The 19298-nt window shown below is 43.7% G+C and overlaps 3 protein-coding genes across 5 annotated transcripts in view; all 3 read left to right on the top strand.

Annotated features, from left to right (window-relative positions):
• The window catches only part of LOC115376698 (H-2 class II histocompatibility antigen, E-S beta chain-like), a 30304-nt gene extending 12661 nt beyond the window's left edge, over positions 1–17643 (top strand). Inside the window, exon 7 of the mRNA XM_030076456.1 lies at positions 17430–17643. The gene's annotated coding sequence lies outside the window, so the exon portion shown is untranslated. The remainder of the gene's footprint in view (positions 1–17429) is intronic.
• Positions 1624–7040, top strand: LOC115376707 (H-2 class II histocompatibility antigen, A-U alpha chain-like). The gene is made up of 4 exons (XM_030076469.1): positions 1624–1687; positions 2235–2480; positions 5536–5817; positions 6919–7040. The coding sequence occupies exons 1-4, from the start codon at positions 1639–1641 to the stop codon at positions 7038–7040; spliced, it is 699 nt and encodes a 232-aa protein (XP_029932329.1). The 5' UTR covers positions 1624–1638.
• LOC115376681 (H-2 class II histocompatibility antigen, E-S beta chain-like) lies at positions 10651–17643 on the top strand. Of its 3 annotated transcripts, XM_030076430.1 has the most exons (7): positions 10652–10749; positions 11690–11962; positions 15796–16012; positions 16150–16217; positions 16324–16437; positions 17342–17368; positions 17437–17643. In XM_030076430.1, the coding sequence occupies exons 1-6, from the start codon at positions 10695–10697 to the stop codon at positions 17365–17367; spliced, it is 753 nt and encodes a 250-aa protein (XP_029932290.1). In that variant the 5' UTR covers positions 10652–10694; the 3' UTR covers position 17368; positions 17437–17643. The 3 variants fall into 3 exon arrangements, with proteins under 3 accessions (XP_029932288.1, XP_029932290.1, XP_029932289.1); XM_030076428.1 differs by lacking the exons at positions 17342–17368; positions 17437–17643 and adding an exon at positions 17095–17237 and having other exon boundaries at positions 10651–10749; XM_030076429.1 differs by having other exon boundaries at positions 17342–17643.
• Positions 17644–19298: the final 1655 nt, after the last annotated feature.

A 19298-nucleotide genomic window follows, 5' to 3' on the forward strand; every position in this document is an offset into this window, starting at 1 on the left:
TCCCCAAGTCCCAAGTAGCCAGCAGGACAGCTTCTCAAAGTGAATAGTTTTTATTTACAAACTGAGAAAATAGTGAAAAAAAAAAAAAAAAAAAAACATGTAAGTGTAACTTCGGGGTGAACAAAGGCCAACATAACAAACAAAACAATTCTAACTGAAAAACAACAAACTCTAACCTTAACAAACGCTTACCTTCCTAACTTAACAAACAGGAGAAAATGGGTTAACTAAAATGGCAGTTCACCCCTACTGCTCTAACACAACTTTCACAAAATCTTTGACACAAAGGGATGGCTGGTTGGGAGATGAGGAGGATGAGGATGAGGAGAGCCTGCTGCTGCTGCCGCTGCTGCCATGACCATCTCCATCTTGGGCCTTATATAGCTCTTCTCCTGCTTAATCAGCCAATCCTGGGCCTGAAGAGCCTCAGCCAATCGAGCGTCACTTGGAGCCCATGTGCTAAAACAAAGATAGGAAAAAAGAACAGAGCATACTCCAACAAAAAAAAAACTGCACTGAACGACAACTGTGCTAACATTAGAGACGCGCGAGCTCACAGGCAGTGAGTCACTTCTTCTCCTTCACAGATTAAATCTCATTTTGTTGTTCACCTGAAATGACAGATTACAAGCAGCCATAATTTAGTTTACAGTTTAACAGGGATTATTTGGTGGTGGTGGTGGTGATGGTGGTGTGTGTGTGTGTGTGTGTGTGTGTGTGTGTGTGTGTGCGCTGCTCGTCGTTTCTCGATGAGATAAAAGCTCCGCCCACTGATGTCACTCCACCGGGAACAAACCGCCAGCTGCCCTTTTTTGTGTTCCAATTGTTTCAATATTTTTTTTAATAATCACGTTTTTACATTTTTCCATCTTCAGACTGAAACGTTCGAGTGAGACACAACCTGCGGCCACCAGGGGGCAGCATGACGCAGGTCGGCAGGGAAGTGAGAACAGAGAAAAACTCAGAATATGTGAGACTGAAGTCCTAAATTTACAAGAAAAAGAACTAGGAGGTTGAATTTGTAATTTAATGGGGAAAAAAAACACAAATACATGAGAAAAAAAACAGAAAAACTCTGAGATTTGAGTTGTAAATTTTAAAGAAAAAAATCAGAAAAATAGTTTTTCTACCATGGAAGTGAGTTTTTTTTCTTTTAAATCTATGAGTCATGATCTCAGAATTTTCATGTTTTTTTTTTTTCTCATAAATTTCCGACTTTTGTATCAGAGAGAGAGTTTTTCCCTCCCGGCTGCAGCTCCGACGCACCGCCCTGAAGCCCAAAGACCAAAAACCAAAAACCACAAACCAAACCTGGTGTTTCCCAAACATTGGCAATAAAAAGTAGTGACCCAACCCTGACCTCTGACCTCTGACCCCTGGCTCACCGGACACCAGAGATGCTCACAGCCTGGACACGGACGCCTGCGAAAGACTGTTCTTTATCTCTGTTGTATAACCCCTTTTCTGTAACTCTGTTCTTTAGTTCTGCTCAGTGTCTACCTGGAGACTGATGATGTCACAGAAAGCTGTGCTGTGATTGGTGGCTGTGTGTGTGAGCCAACATTTGGACAGAGAACTTGCTCCTGTTTGTGTTAGTTTCCAGCAGAGAGTGAAGTCAGCGCTGAGCCCCACACCGAGATGAAGAGCTTCCTCATCCTCTCCTGGCTGCTGTGTGTCCGAGCAGAAGGTCAGCACAGCTTCTCACCTGCTGCACTCTCACCTGACAGCTACACAACAACTAATTGACTGATTGATTGATTGAAACCTTTATTTATTCTCGGAAGACAGTTGAGGTTTCCCTCTTTTACAATGCTGCCGAGATACACTTTAAAATACATCAACAACAAATAGGATATACCTCATACATTATAATGACAGGAAATACACATAATAAACAGAAAGAAAAGGAAATACACATAATACACCGTTAATAAAGTTATAAAACTGGCTTATGCAGAATTAGGAATGTGCCTGGACTTCAGTTAAAACAGTTACAATTAGAAACACAGTGGCTAGTGATAATAGAGTTAAATTCAGCATAAGAGGGTAGACTTTCCAGTTTTAAAGTGCTTTGGAGAGCATTCCAGGATTTTGGGCCACCATGAGCAAAGGCAGTCTTCCCCAGTTCTGAGCTACCCCGGGGGAAACATTAAGTCACTGGAGCGGGTCAGGTGAGGACCTGTTTTCCATTCCAATAAGGTGCCGCTTGTTTGGCTCTGCTGTTTCCTGTCCAGGTCCTCATGAGGGCATTGTTATCGCTGGCTGTTCAGACACTGATGCAGAGGAAATGTATGGCCTGGACGGTGAGGAGCGATGGTACGCCGACTTCAAGAACCACAGAGGAGTCATTGCTCTGCCCAAGTTTGCAGATCAGGCGAGCTACACAGGATTTTATGAACTGGCTGAGGCTCAACACGAGCTCTGCAAACACAACCTGGCAGCAGATCGTCGTGCCTACAAGAACCCACCACCTGAGCTCGGTAAAGACATAACTCTAAAACTGTTCACATTTATCATGCTGTCATTAAAGGGACAGTTCAGATTTATTGACAGAAGGTGGTATATACTGTACATTGGCAAGAAAAAGAATGTGAACCTTTTGGAATTTCATGGTTTTCTGAATAAATTTGTCAATAAATGTGATCTGATCTTCATCTAAGTTGAGGGTATTGACAAACATAATGTGTCTAAAATAATAACACAAAAAATTCTGATCTTTCATGTCTTTATGGAACACACTCATTCAACATTCAAAATGGCAGTGGAAAAAGTAAGTCAACCCTTAGAATTAATAACTGGTTGACCCCCCCTTGGCAACAATAACCTCAACCAGGCGCTTCCTGTAGCTGTGGATCAGACCTGCACATCGTTGAGGAGGAATTTTAGCCCGTTCTTCCTGGCAGAACTGCTTTAGCTCTGTCATATTCTTTGGACGTCTCATGGGTATGGCTCTCTCCAAGTCAGTCCACAGCATCTCTGTTGGGTTGAGGTCTGGGCTCTGGCTTGGCCACTCCAAAAGGCAGATTTTGTTTTCTGAAGCCATTCTGTTGTGTACTTGCTCCGATGTTTTGGGTCGTTGTCCTGTTGCATCACCCACCTTCTACACAGTTTCAGCTGACGTACAGACATTCTCACATTATCCTGACGAATTGTCTGATATACTTGGGAATTCATCTTCCCCTCAATGATTGCAAGCTGGCCAGGCCCTGATGCAGCAAAGCAGGCCCAAATCATGATGTTTCCTCCACCATACTGTAAGATAAGAGATAAGATATTCCTTTATTAGTCCCACAGTGGGGAAATTTCATGCATTACAGCAGCAAAGTGGATAGCAAGATATGAAGCATGATTTACAATATAACAGATAATAAATAGCAAAAACCAATATAAGCATTATAAACAAGGAATATAGAAAAAAAATAGAAACATGAACAATTTAAACAACAGAAGAAAATAACCGAAACCTGAGGAACAACACGCTCCGACGGAGGTTCAGAGTTAGTGTGAAACTATGAGACCAAGACCGTCGACAGAACCTGACGCCCGGTACTGGGAATTCAGGAACTGTCAGACTTGATCCAGCCTTATGGAATCACCCTTTCCCTCCCGTCTTTACGTGTTATCTACCAGTAGTGCAGTGTGTGTGTGTGTGTGTGTGTGTGTGTGTATGTGTGTGTGTGTCGCTGAAGGAGCTCTCCAGTGTAGTTAAAGTGTCCTGCAGGGGATGGGAGTCATTCTCCATCATGGATGACAGCTTAGCCATCATCCTCCTCTCACCTACCACCTCCACTGAGTCGAGGGGGCATCCCAGGACAGAGCTGGCCTTCCTGATCAGTTTATCAAGTCTCTTTCTGTCAGCCGTCGAGATGCTGCTCCCCCAGCAGACCACTCCATAAAAGATGGCTGATGCCACCACGGTGTCATAAAAGGTCTTCAGGAGTGCCCCCTGCACTCCAAAAGACCTCAGTCTCCTGAGCAGATAGAGTCTGCTCTGGCCTTTCTTATAAAGTGCAGTTGTGTTGTGTGTCCAGTTCAGTTTATTGTTCAGGTGAACACCCAGGTACTTCCCTTGATGTTCACCGGTGTCGGGGGGCAGAGTGCTCGTCTGCGGAAATCCACCACCAGTTCTTTGGTTTTCCCCGCGTTGATCTGGAGGCAGTTCCGCTGGCACCAGTCCACAACGTCCTGCGTCAGTTCTCTGTACTCTCTGTCGTCCCCCTCTGTGATGAGGCCGACGATTGCAGAGTCATCAGGGAACTTCTGCAGGTGACAGGTGGGTGTGTTGTATGAGAAGTCTGCAGTATAGAGGGTGAAGAGGAACGGAGCCAGGACCATTCCCTGCGGGGCCCCCGTGCTGCAGACTACGGTGTCGGACACACAGTCCCGGGTCCTCACATACTGTGGACGGTTGGTGAGATAGTCCAGAATCCAGTGTGTGAGGTGGTGGTCCACCCCGGTGTGTTCCAGCTTGTCTCTCAGAAGTACAGGTTGTATGGTATTAAAAGCACTGGAGAAGTCAAAAAACATGATTCTCATAGTGCTCCCAGGTTTCTCCAGGTGAGAGAGAGCTCGGTGTTGGAGGAAGATCACGGCGTCATCCACCCCAATGCCAGGCTGGTAGGCAAACTGAAGTGGATCTAGTGATGGTCCCACCACAGTTGTTCAGTTTACAGTTGGGATGATGTTTTCATGATGATATGCCGTGCCCTTTCTCCACCAGATGTAGTGCTGTGTGTTTTTTCCAAATAGTTCTATCTTAGTTTCATCAGTTCCACAAAACATTTTGCCAATACCACTCTTTTTAGTAAGCAATGGCTTCCTTCGTGGTGTCCTGCCGTAGATACCGTGCTTGTTCAATGTTTTACGTATTGTAGACTCATGAGCACAGATGTCACACAGTTCCAATGATGTGTTCAAATCTTTGTCTGTCATTCGGTGTTGTTTCTTTACCTCATTGATGAGTCTTCGTTGTGCTCTTGGTGTCATTTTGACTGGGCGCCCACTTCTTGGTAGAGTAGCAACAGTCCCAGAGTGTCTCCATGTGTAGACTGTTTGCCTAACTGTAGATTTGTGAGTCTCTAAAGTCTTTGAAATAACTTTGTAACCCTTGCCAGCTTTATGTAAATCAACAGTTTTTGATCATAGATCCTCTGAAAGCTCTTTTTGGCGAGGCATGGCTCACATAAGCATGTTCTTGTACAGAGCAAACTCCAAAAGTGTGAGGGGTTTTTATCAGTCAGAGTAGCTGTAGCCCACACCTCCAAACTAATTATCTTAACGAGACTCCAGGTGTGCTAAAACCTGACTCCAATTAGCTTTTTTGAGGTCTTTAACTCAAGGGCTCACATACTTTTTCCACAAGCACTATTAGTTTTTTTGGTTGTTCTCAATAAATAAATGAAAGATCAAAAAAAAATGTTGCGTTATTATTTTAGACAGTCTGTTCAATAAGTTGTTGCAGATGTTTCATGTTCCTGATCAAAATGAGATATGACGTTCTAATGAGAAACAAACATGTTTCCTGTGTGTGTGCAGACGCTCCTCACAGCACCATCTACACCAGAAACCGTGTGGAGCTCGACGTGGAGAACCACCTCATCTGCCACGTGAGCGGGTTCTTTCCCGCTCCTGTCTCCGTCTACTGGACCAGGAACGACCAGAACGTGACCGAGGGAACCAGCATCAACACCCCGTACCCCAGCAAAGACGGAACCTTCACCCAGATCTCCACCCTGAAGTTCACCCCCCAGCAGGGAGACATCTACAGCTGCACGGTGCAGCACCCAGCTCTGGAGCAGCCGCTGACCCGAGTCTGGGGTGACGCACCTTTCTCACCTAGCTACCCCTGAGCTGAGCCTGCTGCTAACCTGTTAGCCTGCTGCTAACCTGTTAGCCTGACCCCACCCTGCTGCTAACCTGTTAGCCTGCTGCTAACCTGTTAGCCTGACCCCACCCTGCTGCTAACCTGTTAGCCTGCTGCTAACCTGTTAGCCTGACCCCACCCTGCTGCTAACCTGTTAGCCTGCTGCTAACCTGTTAGCCTGACCTGACCCTGCTGCTAATCTGGTGGTTGCCATGGCAGCGCGCATAGACGCAGCGGCTACAGCTCTCCACTATATGTTTTTGTATGTGTGAACGGTTGTGTTTTTAGCTTAAAACACCACCTTATGTTGGGCAATGTACGCGTACAGTCGTCAGCACCTTTTGAGCTTGTGATTGTGCTGCGAGGTACCAATTTCGGCGGACTTTCATCGCTACCAGGACATTCTGGAGGACGCCGTTAGAACACCGGGGTCTCTGTGGATAGTTCTTCCCAGCGACAAGTCCAGGAGGAAACGTAAACAAGCAAAGGAAACAACAGTTATCAGGACCTTTTGAGCTTGGGATTGCACTGCGGGATGCCAATTTCACCGGACTTTCATCGCTGCCAGGACATTCCGGAGGACGCCGAGGCTGCAGGGCCGGCACGTTGACACGGCTGAAAGGACAGCCCTTTGGGCCGCCGCCTCCCAGCTTTTTCCAGCGCCAGGTCCACGGCGAACACGGGATGACGAACTGTGCTTGCACATCCAACAAGTGTTTCCGTGACTGTTGCATTTTTTCTGATATCAGAGACATGGCTGCAGCCAGCTATTACTGGACTTGGCTATTCAACTAGCAAGATGCACGATGCTCTCTATTCTCCCCTGCACCGAAAGGACTGAGCCCTAATTTCGTTGCATTATTATACGTATATGATTGTGCAATGACAATAAAAATCTATCTATCTATCTATCTGTTAGCCTGACCCCACCCTGCTGCTAACCTGTTAGCCTGGCCCCACCCTGCTGCTAACCTGTTAGTGAGCAGACTGAAGCTAAAGCTAACCTGTTATCTAGCAGATTAAAGCTAACTGGTGTTGGTGTGTTGTTCATGCAGATGTGGAGCAGGACCAGCCGGGGATTGGACCTGCGGTGTTTTGTGGACTGGGTCTGACCGTGGGTCTGCTGGGCGTGGCCACAGGAACCTTCTTCCTCATCAAAGGAAACGAATGCAGCTGACTGATGCAGCTCAATGCTTAGTTCTCAATGCAGAGTTCTCAAGGTAGAGTTCTCAATTCTTAGTTCTCAATGCAGAGTTCTCAAGGCAGAGTTCTCGATGCAGAGTTCTCAATGCAGAGTTCTCAATGCTTAGTTCTCAATGCAGAGTTCTCAATGCAGAGTTCTCACTGCTTAGTTCTCAAGGCAGAGTTCTCAATGTAGAGTTCTCAATGCAGAGTTCTCAATGCTTAGTTCTCAAGGCAGAGTTCTCAATGTAGAGTTCTCAATGCAGAGTTCTCAATGCAGAGTTCTCAATGTAGAGTTCTCAATGCAGAGTTCTCAATGCAGAGTTCTCAAGGCAAAGTTCTCAATGCAGAGTTCTCAATGCAGAGTTCTCAAGGCAAAGTTCTCAATGCAGAGTTCTCAATGCAGAGTTTTTAACATCACTTCTCAGCCAGTTTGTGTTACATGACGAGGAACGTATGAGAGGGGGAAAAAAACCTCAAAAATTCTTACTTTATAAAGTCATAAACTCACACATTTGCGAGAAAAATCTTGAAAATTCCGAGATTATAAAGTTGTTAGTTGTTTTATTTTTTATTTTTTTTTTTTTTTTATTTTGGGTCAAGGAACCACATGACTTCTGTTTGCAAGCTTGGATCAGCCTGATCACACAGAGACGCTGCAGGGACGCCACAACACCTCATCCAGGCTCATTTGTCTGTTTGTTACTCCATGTTTTTTGACTTTTGATTTTTGTGTGTTGTGGAAGAAGTTTTCCCAGCTGCTTTAGGCCTGAACAAATGACGTCCAGTTTTAAGACTGGTTTTTAAAACCAGTCTTAAAACCCATTTTTACTCATTGGCTTTTAACCCAGCATGAGACGTCGCTCTGTTTTATTTGTTCTATTGTTTATATTCCTTTTTACTGTTTTATTACTTTTACTGTTTTGTTGTTTTATGATCGTTTATACACATTGATTTTAAATTCCAGCATCAGACCTGGCTCTGTTTTAATTTGTTTTAATTTGTTTGATTGTTTTTATTCTTTCTATTGTTTTATTGCTCTGTTTTAATTTGTTTGATTGTTTTTATTCTTTCTACTTTTCTTTCTGTTTTGCTGTTTTATTTTCATTTTTGTACAGCACTTTGTTTCAGCTGTGGTTGTTCTTAAAGTGCTATATAAATAAAGCTGAGTTGAGTTGAGTTGAGTCTGTGGCTGTAGGTGTTTTTTCAGTAACAAATAAATTCCAACATGTTACTGAGGACTGAAATCAGCCTGCAGGTCCGACCTTTGTGCTCTGAAACTACAATAAATTTATTTATATTTGTGCAAAACTTGCCTCCATGAATTCCTTTACTTTCTGACAGGTTTTAACAAGTGACTAATGATAGTCAGACATCCACTCTCTGACCATGGTGCTGCGATATGAGCCGGTTTGGACAGACTGAGAGCCGTTTCCTCTGTTCTGTCAGTCCCATCACATACAGACAGGAGGCGCTGTGACTGAGACAGACAGCTGGATGTCTGTTCAAACAGTTTTCAACAGAACAGCAACTCCTTCTGGTCTGGCTGCTCAGAGACTGAATCCTGCGGGAAAAAACTTCAAACCTCAATGAACAGCTGGGGCTTTTATTTGCTTCAGTAACAGAATCCAAGCAGCCGAGATCTGGAACAAGTCTAGAAGAGAGCTGCCTTTAATTCCTTTTTTGCCAGACTCTCATTTAGCAAAGACAGGAAATACTATGAAAATGTTGATTTAAATCAGTCAGTTTCATAGTATCAGTCATCTTTAGTCAGATAGCCTCATGTATAAAATTATTAGATTAGATTAGATTAGTCTTTATTGTCCCCGAGAGGCAATTTGATTTGCAACAGCAGTTGACAACCAGATTCATACCATAAAAAAACCCAGTGCAATACATAAAACATAAATAAAAATAATAAATGTCATCAGCTGAGTTATCATGACCATAGATGTACAGTACAAAGACACAAGCCTAAAGCTTATTTAGAAACCCTACAGCTGAGGGAACAAATGATCTGAGGTACCTGTTTGATTTGGCCCTCTTAGGGAGGGTATACCTCTTTCCCGACAGCAAAAGCTGAAACGCAGCATAAAGAGGGTGATGTGGGTCTGCCGAGACGACCTTTGCCCTGTGAATGGCTCTTGCTTGATAAACATTGTCAAGCTGCTGCAAGCTAGTGCCAGTGATTTTCTGGCAAAGTTTAAGAATGCCTCCCAGCCGATTTTTATTAGTGATGCTAAGGTTTCCATACCAGCAAATCACTGCTAAAGTTAAGATCGACTCAATAAAAGATGAATAAAACATTTTTAAAAGCAATCTGTCAACATTAAAATCCCTCAGCTTCCTTAGAAAGAACAGTCTCTGATTTTTGCAAATAATGGCAAGGTTGGCCTCAAAAGTCAGTTTATCATCCAGGATGGTACCCAAGTACTTGTACTGGCTTACAATCTCAACAGCTGTACCATTAATGAAAGTGGTTTTTGGAATAGGTGGATTCTTTCGAAAATCAATCAGCATCTTTAGTTCTTTAGTTTTACTGACATTTAGTTGTAAGCATGAATTATCGCACTATTCAATGAAATTGTCCATGACAGAGCCGTGCCCCGCTTCATGGTCCTGCAAGAGGCTGACAATAACCGAATCATCTGCAAACTTTACGATGAACCTTGAATCATCTGTGTTCTAACAATCATTTGTCTACAGCACAAAAAGTAAAGGTGACAAGACACACCCTTGGGATGAGCCGGTAGCGCATGTCATGGCATCAGACAGAGTGCCACTGACACAAATTCTTTATGACCTCAGTCAGGAAGTCGACCAGCCAACATATAGGGCCTTATCTTGTGCCACCCGCTACCCGCTGTCACTACCCGCTACCTGGCATCCTATAATCCAGGCAGCGGTGTGTTCAGCCTGTGTGTGTTCCTGCTGCTGTGCAGGGCCTGTTGTTACTGATGATACTGCAGAGACAGACCCTGCGTTCCAGTACCCATACTACCATACTATTTAGTAGGGAAAAAAAGATTTAGTATGTCCCAGTACATAGTATGTCAGATGCAGTATGCCAAGAGTACCAGGATGTTCTACTACATCCGGTCAGATTTCACAGTATGGATTTCAGCATGCTGCTCTGGCCATTCTGACCCACAATCCTTTGCGCAGCAGACATTACCTCGCACTGACTGAGCTGCGTGTACAAGCCACGCCCACATACGGACGACAACAAAACACACATATCACACAAAACTCGCTCAGGTACAGCAGCAGCGACAGAGGACAGCGCAGTATGAAACAGCACCGCCATTTTGACAACAACATTCAGATGTGGAGCTACGGACGGAGGAGGAAGTGAGCGAGAGGGGCGGAGCTCAGGGAGGACGGATGTAGTGTGTCCCAATAGTATGCATACACATGCATATTGCATACTAAACTACATACTTTGTAAGGGAAGCTGCAGTACATACTAAAAGTAAAAAGTATAAGTATGCGATTTGGAACGCAGGGTCACAGCTGCAGCCTTCAGGTCGTGCAGTCTGCCCGGCAACAGGTGATGCTGGTCATGTGATCAGCGTGTGGCTCCTGGGTTGGTTTTTGTAGCAGGACTCAGTTTGAGCTCTGTCAGTGTTTGTTCAGTCAGCAGAGGAACATGGCTTCATCCTTTCTGGGCTTTTCCCTCCTCTTCCTCAGCCTGAACGCAGCAGGTAGGACCACTACTGCTAAAAGTACTGCTAAAAGTACTGCTACCACTACTGCTAAACGTACTGCTACCACTACTGCTAAAAGTACTGCTACCACTACTGCTAAAAGGACTGCTAAAAGTACTGCTACCACTACTGCTAAAAGGACTGCTGCCACTACTGCTAAAAGGACTGCTACCACTACTGCTAAAAGTACTGCTACCACTACTGCTAAAAGGACTGCTACCACTACTGCTAAAAGGACTGCTACCACTACTGCTAAAAGTACTGCTACCACTACTGCTAAAAGGACTGCTACCACTACTGCTAAAAGTACTGCTACCACTACTGCTACCACTACTGCTAAAAGGACTGCTAAAAGTACTGCTACCACTTCTGCTAAAAGGACTGCTAAAAGTACTGCTAAAAGCACTGCCACCACTACTGCTAAAAGTACTGCTACCACTGCTGCTAAAAGTACTGCCACCACTACTGCTGCCACTACTGCTAAAAGTATTGCTACCACTACTGCTACAACTACTGCTAAAAATATTGCTACCACTACTACTAAAAGTACTACTGCCACTACTGCTAAAAGTACTGCTACCACTGCTGCTAAAAGTACTGCTACCACTACTGCTAAATGTACTGCTACAACTACTGCACAGTACTGCTACCACTACTGCTAAAAGTACTGCTAAAAGTACTGCTACCACTACTGCTAAAAGTACTGCTACCACTACTGCACAGCACTGCTACAACTAATGCAGCAATACTTAAATAACTAGTTCATCAGTACTCAAATAACTACTTCATCAATACTTAAATAAGTAGTTTGGACCAATACTTCATCAATACTTAAATAACTACTTCATCAATACTTGAATAACTAGTTAGGACCAGTACTTCATCAATATATCAGTAACTGATCAGTATGTTGAGTGATGTGTTTTTTTTTTTCCAGATGGATTCATGGAATATGATTTGTGGCGCTGTGCGTTTACCTCCCCTGAGCTGAAGGACATCGAGTTCACCTTCTCGACACATTTCAATAAGATGGAGTTAGTCAGGTTCAGCAGCTCAGTGGGCAAATTTGTCGGCTTTGACAAATATGGCTTTCACACTGCAGAGATATTGAACAACAACACTGCATTCCTGGCACGGTATAGAGGAGAGAAGGAGAGATACTGCAAACCCAGCATTGACATGTGGTACTCTGGCATGCTGACTAAGAAAGGTGAGCTGCTCTTCTCTCTCCACCATCATCATCATCATCACCATCATCATCATCATCACCTCTGTAAATAAAACATCACTGAGTACAATCACCACCACACACCTCTCACTGGTCACAGTTATTGATTATTGATTATTAACAGAACAGTATTGATCCAACAGAGTGAAAACAGGGAATCTCATTTAGTGTTCCTACTGCTTTAACTTCAGTTTGAATAAAGTTTGTTCCTACATGTGTATCTGCTGCTGACATGATTTCCCGAATGAAATAACTACATTTCATTTCTCTAACAGATTGTGTCTTTTGATTTAATGGAATTTTAATTGAAAATAATGTTAATGGTATTCAGCAGACTGTCTCTAAACTATTTTAATAATTTGTTCGTATGCACCTACAGTATTAATATAACTAAAAGGTATCTGTATTTTTGAATAAAAATCAATCCTGTGTTGTAAAAAGTGAAAATATTCCTCATGAAGGTTTCCTGCCTGTAAACCTGAAGTGCCGTGGCGCCCTCTGCTGGAAACATACTGACACTACAGTCCTGCTGCCAAAGCTAAAACTGTAGGCTTTAGGGGGAGGGGTGGGTCTTCATAATGTGTTCTGTTACAATTACAAATTACCTTCTGAAAATATTCAAAATATCACAATATAATAGAGATGTAATGTGATTACTCTCAGTGAGTTTTGGATTACCTCAGAGACAAATATGAAGAAAAGATGAAAGAGAAGAGAATAACGTGACTTTTACTGGAGTTTATTTTGTAAAATTGGAAGCTGAGCAAAGTGAACCTGCTGCTCTAAATCATCGACAGCTTTCATCTTGTCTTAACCTCACTAATTAAGCTAAATCTAATAAATATAATGAGTTAAATATGATAGATTAATAGTTTGGTTAAAATCATAGAAGAGATAAACACAGACCTGTGTCCTTAGCAACCAGGACAAACTGATAGTAAATTAAATGTTTTTTACTGGAAGTGACTGAAATGTGTGATGCTGTTTTTGTGGTGCAGGAGGCGGGACAAGCGTCCCGGGTTGGGGCCCGCCCCCCCACAGCGTCCCGGGTTGGGGCCCGCCCCCCCACAGCGGGCCGGGTGGGCACCCCACACCCGACTGTCAGGTTCTCCTCCTTTCCTGGTTAAACTCAGAGTCTCAGGGCTGCTGCCTCCACGCTGCAGTGGCACTGGCAGTGGACGAGGCTCTGTGGTTACAATACCAATACAATATCATGTAAAAACATCTGGCTGAGATTATTTTAAAAACATAGTCCTGAAAAATAATCCCTGTTTTCTCAAAGTGAACTGATAATCTGATCATGTGTTGTTGTTTTCCTCTCTAACTGAACTGATAATCTGACTATGTGTTGTTGTTTTCTTCTGTAACTGAATTGGAGTACAGAGACTTTGTGATATCGTGTCTTGTCTGGGTTATATGTTTGTGTGCACTTCCTGTTTTATTTTGTAGGATTGGCCTTGTGTATGTTGTTTGTATTTACTTCCTTTTGGTTTCTCGCTAGTTTTTTCCCACACACCTGTGCCCTGATTGTACTTAGTCTTGGCCTATTTATTCCCTGTGTGTCTTCGTATCCTCTGCCAGATTGTCATTGTCTCCCCAGTGTGTACATGCTCTCCAGCCTTCATTTCTCTGTGTCAGCTTTTCAGGTTTTGGACCTTGTTTGGATTTTTGGACTTTGGTTTTTGCTCATCCCCTAATTGGACTGGTTTACCTTCTCTGTCTGCCTTCCCGAGTATGACCCTGGATTGGAAAAGTAAAGTTTTTGTCCTTACTAACTGTTTTGTGCCTCTTGAGTGTTTCTCTGAATCTGAGTCTCTGTTTGATTCAGAAACTTTAGACGTTGATTACAAAACTCCTTTTACTGTGTTCCATCTCTGTCCGAGCTGCGACTGCACTGACAATACTGCAGTAACTAGAGCCACTACTACTACCGTTACTACTACTGACACTACTGCAGTAACTAGAGCCACTACTACTACCGTTACTACTACTGACACTACTGCAGTAACTAGAGCCACTACTACTACCGTTGCTACTAATGACACTACTGCAGTAACTCGAGCCACTACTATTACCATTGCTACTAATGACACTACTGCAGTAACTAGAGCCACTACTATTACCGTTACTACTACTGACACTACTGCAGTAACTAGAGCCACTACTACTACCATTACTACTACTGACACTACTGCAGTAACTCGAGCCACTACTACTACCGTTGCTACTAATGACACTACTGCAGTAACTAGAGCCACTACTACTACCGTTACTACTACTGACACTACTGCTACTGCTGCTGCTACTACTACTACTGCTACTACAACTATTGCTATTACTGCTACTAGTGCTACTACTGCTACTACTACTACTGCTACTACTACTACTACTACTACTGCTACTAATGCTGCCACTACTGCTATTACTGCTACTGCTACTACTGCTACTGCTACTAGTGCTACTACTGCTACTGCTACTACTACTACTAGTGCTACTACTATTAGTGCTACTGCTACTGCTACTATAACTGCTACTAAAGCTACTGCTACTACTACTGCTAATAGAGCCAGTGCTGCCCTCTGCTGGTCACATATTGATACTGCAGCTAATACTGCTACTAATACTAATACCACTGCAGGAGCCAGTAATACCAGTAAAACAAGTTTGAGAATCCCTGATTTATTCTACCAGTGGTCCCTTCTGGTGGGAGTCACACCCACATGATAATAATAATCATAATCATAATCATAATCATAATAATCACAACAATAATAATCTCTCTGGTGCCAGTCCCCCCCCTCTGATGTCATGCTGATGATGATGATGATAATAGGTAGGTAGATAGGTGGGTAGGTAGGTACTTTATTAATCCCAGGGGGAAATTCAAGTTTCACAGCAGGCTTAATACAACAATGGACAACAGTTAAGATTAAAACAAAGAAAAATACCCAAGTTCTCAATAAAAGCAAGGTGCAAGGAGTAAAGAGAGTGCAAGAGAGAAAGGTGCCATATCAAAAACCATAGAGCCAGTCACAGACACAGTCCACCGGGGGGGAGGTCAGCACATGGACGAATTGTGAAGTCTCATGGCAGTGGGTAGGAAGGAGCATCTGTGCCTTTCAGTTGAACACCTAGGCAGAGTGAACCTGTTGCTGAACAGACTCCTGTGCCTGGCCAGAGTGTCATAAAGTGGATGAGAGGAGTTGTCCATAATCGCCAGAAATCTCCTCAGCATCCTCCTCTCAGCCATCATACCCCCAGGATCCAAGTTGGTCCCAAGAACAGACCCAGCCTTCTTCAGCAGCTTGTTTATTTTATTCTCATCTGCAGCCTTCATGCCGCTGCCCCAGCATGAGATTGCAAAAAAGAGAGCACTCTCCACCATTCAGCATAGGGCCCTGGACGTCAAAAGACCTGAGCCTTCTCAGGAAGTGGAGGCGACTGTCCTTTTTTACACAGCCAGAGTGTTCTCACTCCAGTCCAACTTGCTGTTAATGTGGACTCCCAGGTACTTGTAGGACCGTACAATCTCCACATCCTCCCCCCAATAGAGACTGGAGAGATTGGTATTTAATTCTCCTGAGGTCCACAGTCATCTCCTTTGTTTTTTTAATGTTGAGATGCAGGTAGTTCTTACCGCACCACTCTGCAAAGTCACTGACTAGACCTCTGTACTCCCCCTCCTGCCCTTCTCTAACACATCCAACAATCACAGTCATCCGCAAACTTCTGGAGGTGACATAAGTCAGAGTTGTAAGTGAAGTTGGATCTGATGATGATGATGATGATGATGATGATGATGTTTCTGGTCCCAGTGCCCCCCTCTGATGTCACGCTGAGCTCGGTGACACCCCCTGGTGGGAAACACACCCACATGCTGATGTGCAGCGTCTACGGCTTCTACCCCAAACTCATCAGTGTGAAGTGGCTGAGAGACGGAAAGGTCACGACCTCTGATGTCACTTCCACTGAGGAGCTGGCGGACGGTGATTGGTACTACCAGATCCACTCCCACCTGGAGTTCACGCCCAGGTGAGTCCAGAGGCCTCAGAGCAGCTCAGCTGAGCTTCAGCATCAACACACACCAACACCTGACTCTGTGTGTGTGTGTGTGTGTGTGTGTGTGTGTGTGTGTGTGTGTGTGTGTGTGTGTGTGTGTGAGTGAGCAGGTCTGGAGAGAAGATCTCCTGCATGGTGGAGCACATCAGCCTGAGCGAGCCTGTGATCAGAGACTGGGGTAACTACCTGTCTGACCTCTCTGTCTGTCTGTCTGACCTGTCTGTCTTTCTGCCTGTCTGTCAGACCTGTCTTTCTGTCTGTCTGACCTGTCTGTCTGCCGTCAGATCCGTCTCTTCCTGAGTCTGAGAGAAACAAGATCGCCATCGGAGCTTCAGGTCTGATTCTGGGTCTGATCTTATCTCTGGCTGGATTCATCTACTACAAGAGGAAGATGCAAGGTCAGACCAGTTCAGACCAGTTTAAATTGTTTTGTTTAGGCCACTGGACCAGTTTATACCTTTGTTCACCAGTCCTGGTCAGTTTGTACAGGTCTAGACCACCTCAGGCCAGTTTGGACCAGTTATGACCAGTTTAGACCAGGATGGACCGTTCACTTTTAGGCCATTTTAGAGCTGTTTAGATGAGTTCAAACCAGTTTAGACTGGTTATGACCAACTCTGACCAGCTGATATTAATTTAAAACAGTCCACACTGGTTCAGACCAGTGAAGGGCAGGTTGGACCAGATTAGTCTGGACCGGTCAGAAAAATTCAGAGCACTTCAGACCAGTTCTCACTGGTTTACAATAGTTCAGACTGGTTTGGACCAGATCAGGTAATTTCAGACTGGTTGAGACCAGATAAGTCAGGTTTAGACTGATTGACTGGTTCAGGGAACACCGTTCAAACCAGCTCAGACCAGTTATAAATTATTGAGACCAGTTCACACTGGCTCAGACCAGTTTAACCAGTAAACAGATGTCTGTCCATAAAAATGACATGCCTTTTTTCTTGTGTTTAAGTAGGCACAGACTTTGGTTCAAACCAGTTTGGATCAATTTAAACCAGTTTGTCTGTCCATCACAGTAACAAGCGTCTCTATTGTCTTTACATCAGGACGGATTCTGGTTCAGACCAGTTTAAACCAGTTTGTCCATCACAGTAATGAGCATCTGTCCTCTGGTCTTTACATCAGGACGGATTCTGGTTCAGACCAGTTTAAACCAGTTTGTCCATCACAGTAATGAGCATCTGTCCTCTGGTCTTTACATCAGGACGGATTCTGGTTCAGACCGGTTTAAACCAGTTTAAACCAGTTTGTCCATGACAGTAACGAGCGTCTCTCCTCTGGTCTTTCCATCAGGACGGATTCTGGTTCCCACAAACTGAGGCAGGAATCCTGAAGCTTCATCCTGCTGAGGGAAAAGGCAGCTGGGAGTTGCTGTGCTGTGTTTTCAGTGCTGCCCCCTGCTGGAGAGGAGGACGTCCAGGATGGAGCTCAGCTTCCTGCTCACAGCCTCAGCAGCAGCTTTTTGAAACCTTTAGTGTCTTAACAGATTCTTATATTTCTGCTGGAGTGAGATGTCTTCTTGGTACAATAAACCTTTGGGCAACACTGTCACATTTGAATTTTAGCTGATAAATAATAATAATAACTTAATAAAATAATAAAGTGCCTTAGTGGCTGAGTTGCTCCAGGCTACTCAATAATAACAATCCAGATAACGTTTATAGACAGTTTACAGTACAGACGGGTTATTACCTATTAATTAAGTGTTATACATTATTTGGAGGCTGTTATAAAGGTGCCACATTAATACATTAATAATGTTTAATAAATATTATTGCTGCTTGCAGTTTTATTCATTAACTTATTAATATAAGCAGTAGTTGTAAGTTTATAATAGCCACCCAAATAATGTTTATAGATGGGTTAGTATTTATTAGCAGTTTAACAAGGTATTATAATCATCAGCTGCAACTTGATAAAGGTCATCAAAATGTTTAGAATTGCACAACACAGCATTAATTATTATATTTACCAAGTATTATTGATGTCTGTAGTAACTTCATAATAACCATCCAGATAATGATTATAGGCAGTTTACAAGTCAATAATGAACCATTAACACAGTGATATAAAATATCTGCTCCATCAATCTGTGGAATGTTAGTAGCGGCCATTGCTGTTTGCGACTTGCAGCAATGAAATGCCTCAGCAGATTCAGCACCACAGACAGTACCCGCTGAGGCAGATTCAGCACCACAGACAGCACCTGCTGAGGCAGATTCAGCACCAAGACAGTACCCACTGAGGCAGATTCAGCACCAAGACAGTACCCACTGAGGCAGATTCAGCACCAAGACAGTACCCACTGAGGCAGATTCAGCACCACGGACAGTATCTGCTGAGGCAGATTCAGCACCACAGACAGCACCTGCTGAGGCAGATTCAGCACCAAGACAGTACCCACTGAGGCAGATTCAGCACCAAGACAGTACCCACTGAGGCAGATTCAGCACCACAGACAGTACCTGCTGAGGCAGATTCAGCACCACGGACAGTACCTGCTAAGGCAGATTCAGCACCACGGACAGTACCTGCTGAGGCGGATTCAGCACCACGGACAGTAGCCTATCTGTCAGATTTTCCACGGAGATGTGAGGCTATAACTTTGTTCTTGTCATTAATGTGATAATGTTATCAGTTATTAATTTGTCAATTTGTTTGCATCTTTACACTGAAATGAACATTTAATAAATCAACACATCTGTGAAAACTGTGGTCTTTATTTCAGAGGTAAACTGATAAGAGCCTGAAAAGGTGATTCTATAACTCTGTTCAGCCTTAATGTGACTGCTTACTGTCCTTACTTTTGCTGCTTAGCCACATTAATCGGAGCTGACGTTAAATTGGAGTGACACACCCCCAGCTGAAATAAAACATCTGCCGGTGAGTTTATGAAAAGACAGATGTTTATTGTGGTGCCGACACTGGAAAGCAGTAGCCTGTATTTAAATATAACTGTTCATATCAGTTGGTTGTAGATAAAGATCAGCTGTGCTGCTGAGTCGCTGTCATGGCAACTGTTAGATTAAAAATGACTGAGAAGTCGGCAGAAGTATAACTATCAGTCCATGAAATTTTTTTTTTTTCCAGCGGATATTCTAGTTCCAACATGATTGAGCTAGCAGAGCAGTTTTGTGTTGCTGTGTGTGTATTTATTCAGTTTTGGGGAATCACGATATTTAGAAAACATGATAAGCTTTGGCTGACAAGGACTAGTTACCGTCAGATCTCATGGATTTCCACTGAAACG

The sequence above is a fragment of the Myripristis murdjan genome, chromosome 18 (assembly GCF_902150065.1).
Source record: "Myripristis murdjan chromosome 18, fMyrMur1.1, whole genome shotgun sequence".
NCBI classification, from domain to species: domain Eukaryota; kingdom Metazoa; phylum Chordata; class Actinopteri; order Holocentriformes; family Holocentridae; genus Myripristis; species Myripristis murdjan.